Here is a 4215-nt window from a genome sequence, read left to right on the forward strand (position 1 = left end):
GAGCTGTTTCACATCAGAGACAACTGTGACAAAGTCCTCAGACCTGTGATCTCTCCTCTTATCATTTGGCATAGCGTTTGATGTATTCATCCACTTTGTCCTGAAAATCCTCCTTGTCCCACAAATGATGTTCTGCAACTTCAATATTCAGTGGATCATCAAAATTCAAAAGATTGGCAAATAAAGAGTTTAACCCGCAAACAATATCCTTTAATGTTCTAGTGGGAGCCCAGCTAGTGCCATCAATTGAATGTTCTCTTAGTAAACTTAGACATATTTCCCCTGTTTCTGTGATGTTGGGGTGCCAGATTTTAGTCAAGCATTTCACCTTGGGAGGCACCATGTTGTAGGCATCGGGAACTTCAGTTTCAAACTGAAATTTTCCACCCTGATAGTAACCCTCATCTGGGCTTACAGTCAGCTGAAAGCAATGAAGCTTGTTTGGATCAGGAAAATGTACTTTACATGTATAAGGTAAATTAGCTTCAAGTTCTGCAACCTCTTTAACAAGCAACTTGTCTCTCACCGAAAACCTCCGAGTAGAGTCAGATGTGGAAGCTGATGTCCGGGACCCTTTGAGACCATCATCCCGCTTCAACTTGCTTGCCAGCGTTAGCATTCCAGCCACCTTTCTTCTGAGTACTGCGAGTCAGGCGAGTCAGGTGAGGTGAGCCGGCACCCAAAACTATGCCAGGCGAGCAGAGGCAGGGAGTCGCGCTGGCCTTCACAGCCGCACCGGCTCCCGGCTGCGAGACCCAATGTCTGGATTATATATATAGGTGTAGTGGCTATTCCTGGTTGTCAACTTGCCTATATCTGGAATGAACTATAATCTAGAATTGGAAGGCTCACCATGATCCTAACCTGGAGGCTGGGAGATACAAGTTTCTGACCTGGATCTTGGCATGGAGATCTTGAGGCATAGTGGCTATGAGTTCCAGAAGATTAAGACAGGGAAACCTCTGAGTTCAAGGTCATCTGGGTTCAAAGGTGTGTGCCACCCTTTCGTGGACACTGTTGCTTAGAAAGCAGCAGCTTGGGGGTGGGGAGGGGGTGGTTCTGAGCCCACTCTGATAGACACTGAGCTGAAGCTCGGGAGGGAATGAGTTGTCCAGGTTAGAGATGTAGATTTGGCAGTGTCTGTCTGTCCATCCGGGAAGGATATTGATCCGTGCGTCCTATCTGTGGTGCCTGTGGAGGCATCCCTGCTCCCGACTCCCTTGCCTTTCTTGCCTCTCACACCACCATTTCTTGGCCTCTCCCTTTTGCTGCTTCCAGAAAGGAAGGAGGGAGGGAGGGAGGGAGGGAGGGAGGAAGGAGGCAGAAGTTCTGTTCCTGCAAACAGGGTTCCAGAGCCCTGCTGCAGACCCCCTGCTGTGCCCTCCCTAGGCTTCCTCGCCTGCCTTAGACCTGGCTCAGCTCAGGAGAGACCTTGTTTGAGCTTTCCAGTCCTTGGTCCTCTCTTTACTGATGGAAGATGTTGCCATTTACCTGCTCCATCCCTTTCATTGTGGTTCTGAGTGAAGAAATACAGATTTGGGGCTGGAGAGATGGCTCCGTGGTTAAGAGCATGTCCTGCTCCTGCAGAGGACCTGGGTTTGTTAGCCAGCACTCCCATCAGGCAGCTCCCAGTCACATGCAGCTGTGGATCCAGGGGATCCAACGTCTCTGGCTGTGGTGAGCACTCACTGTACTGGAGCACGGACCGTACTCAGGCACACATATCTACCCATAAGATGAAAATGAGGTTTTAAATGTAAAAAAGTGACAGATTTCAAGATCCCAGACCCTAATATTAACTCCACAGTTGGAACGCTGGGATGGAATGGGACTGAAGGTAGTAGAGGTTACTTACGACCCTCCCCTCGGGCTATGAGAAACTGTTTTCAGGAAAACTCCGTGGCAGAGGTGTGGGCATCAGCTGCCAGCAGAGTCAGGCAGGGGGCTGAGCACCGTGTTCCTAATGTGCCCTTCTGACCTCTGGGTCAAAGTCCAAGTAGTTGTCAGGCGCCCCATGGCCTGACAGGCCTAACCGGACTTCATATGGCATTTAATTCTTATTATATTTGTTTATTTGTGTATATGTGCAAACATGCGTGTGTGTGTGTGTGTGTGTGTGTGTGTGTGTGTGTGTGTATGATGAGGGGATATGCGTGTGCTACTACATGAGTGTGGATGTCAGAGGGAAACTCGTGGGAATCAACTCTCTCCTCCTATCACATGGCTCCTGGAGATTAGACTCAGGTCCTCTGGCTTAGAGGCTCCTTAACCTACTGTGCCATCTCACCAGCTCTTTTCTGTCTGCAGTTCTCGCTGGCTTGAAACTTGCTTCGGAAGAGCATGATAGCTTCAAGCAGGCTGGGGTTCCTTGCCTCTGCCTCCCAAGTGCTACACTGCCCAGATATATCTCCTTCCTTCCCTCCTTCCTTCCTTATACTTTAATTTTTCCTTATTTTTATTCCCTTATTTACATGTGTATCTGCATGTATGTAGGCATATGCATGTAAGTCGAGGTCAGAGGACAACTTCCAAGACTCTATTCTCAGCATGGTGATGGTGGTAGTGCACAGCTTTAGTCCCAGCACTTGGGAGGCAGAGGCAGAAGCAGAGGTAGGCAGATCTCTGTGAGTTCAAGGCCATCCTGGTCTACAGAGTGAATTCTAGGACAGGCTACACAATACAACCCTGTTTTGAAAAAACAAAAAAAAGTATCAATTTTTTAAAAAAAGACAAAATAAGTTTGGGAGTTGGAGAGATGTTAAGAGGTTAAGAGGACTTGACTACTCTTCCAGAGGTCCTGAATTCAATTCAGTTCAATTACAATCATCTGTAATGGGATGTGATTCCTTCTGGTGTGCATGCAGACAGCACTCATATACGTAAAGTACATGAATAAGAGTCTGTTTCTCCTTCCCGTATGTGGGTCCCAGTGACCGAACTTAGGTTTTCAGTTTTGCCAGCAGAAACCTTTACCCACTGACCCATCCTCCTGGCCCACCATTCTTACTAGACAGGTCCCAGGCTGGTCTTGAATTCTCTATATAATTAAGGATGACCTTGAACTTCTGCTCTTCCTGCTCCACTTCCTGAGTGCTAGGATTGTAGGTGTGCTGGGGATCTAGGGCTGTACTCTACCAACTGAATTGTATCCTGGTTTTTTGTTTTTGTGTTTTTTAATCTTATAGGGGAGAATCCTTGACTAGTGAATAGGAAGTCTAATCGGAAGATTTTAATGTTGTGTGAGTTTACTCACCTAGGCAGGGTCCCCAGGCCAACAGCATTGTTACAGCATCGCCAACTGGCTTGTCATCATCTTATCAATAACATATAAAAGCTACTTTACTTTATAATTGGATTTTTTTTTTTCCGAGACAGGGTTCTCTGTGTAGCTCTGACTGTCCTGGAACTCACTCTGTAGAGCAGGCTGGCCTCGAACTCAGAAATCCGCCTGCCTCTGCCTCCCAAGTGCTGGGATTAGTGCCTCAACTGATTATCAAGTTTCCTCTTGGAAGAGGCTGTGGGTGCTCTGCCCATGAAGCCACACCAAACTTCTCTTGGTATCCTACTTTACTGAACCCAACAACCTGAGTTCTGTCCTTGGAACCCACATGATACAAAACTGACTCCTGCAAGTGGCCCTCTGAAGTCAGGTTCTGTGGTATGTGTTCCACCCCTACAGAGTAAATAACATTTTAAAGAAAAAAGCTGTTCATGATAATCAGCAGAGCAAAAACCAAAAGCACAAAACACCGCACCCTCATATTGAAAGACGTGTTTGTCGATATCAAAATGTTAGCAAAAGTGAAGACAAGCAGATTTCCGGAAGGCTCGGTGTAGAGAATGGACCCTGTGCTGGTGCTGATTGCTGGGCCACTTGGCATAGCATATGGAAAACAGTTTGAAGGTGGTTCTAAAATGCTTGAGAGAAATTGATTCTCAGGCCACTACTTATTCTTTTTAGAATTTCCCTCAGACTGAGTGTGGTGGTATATACCTTGAATCCCAGCACTTGGGAGGCTGAGGCAGATAGATTTCTATGAATTAGAGGCCAGCCTGGTCCATATAGTGAGTTCCAGGACAGCCAAGGGCTACACAATGAAACCCAAGATTCTGGTTCAAGGAAAGAAAGGAAAGGAAAGGAAAGGAAAGGAAAGGAAAGGAAAGGAAAGGAAAGGAAAGGAAAGGAAAGGAAAGGAAAGGAAAGGAAAGGAAAGG

General features: G+C 46.8%; 2 protein-coding genes across 2 annotated transcripts in view; one reads left to right on the forward strand and one right to left on the reverse strand.

Annotated features, from left to right (window-relative positions):
* Nucleotides 1-4215, forward strand: part of Gramd2a (GRAM domain containing 2A) — a 38892-nt gene that overhangs the window by 22925 nt on the left and 11752 nt on the right. The window lies entirely within an intron of this gene.
* On the reverse strand, nt 62-619 carry LOC110328573 (NEDD8-conjugating enzyme UBE2F-like). Its single transcript, XM_021207996.1, has 2 exons — nt 500-619; nt 62-421 (listed from the first exon to the last, which is right to left on the reverse strand). The coding sequence occupies exons 1-2, from the start codon at nt 617-619 to the stop codon at nt 62-64; spliced, it is 480 nt and encodes a 159-aa protein (XP_021063655.1).

Source organism: Mus pahari, chromosome 10 (genome assembly GCF_900095145.1).
Source record: "Mus pahari chromosome 10, PAHARI_EIJ_v1.1, whole genome shotgun sequence".
In the NCBI taxonomy this organism is placed as follows: domain Eukaryota; kingdom Metazoa; phylum Chordata; class Mammalia; order Rodentia; family Muridae; genus Mus; species Mus pahari.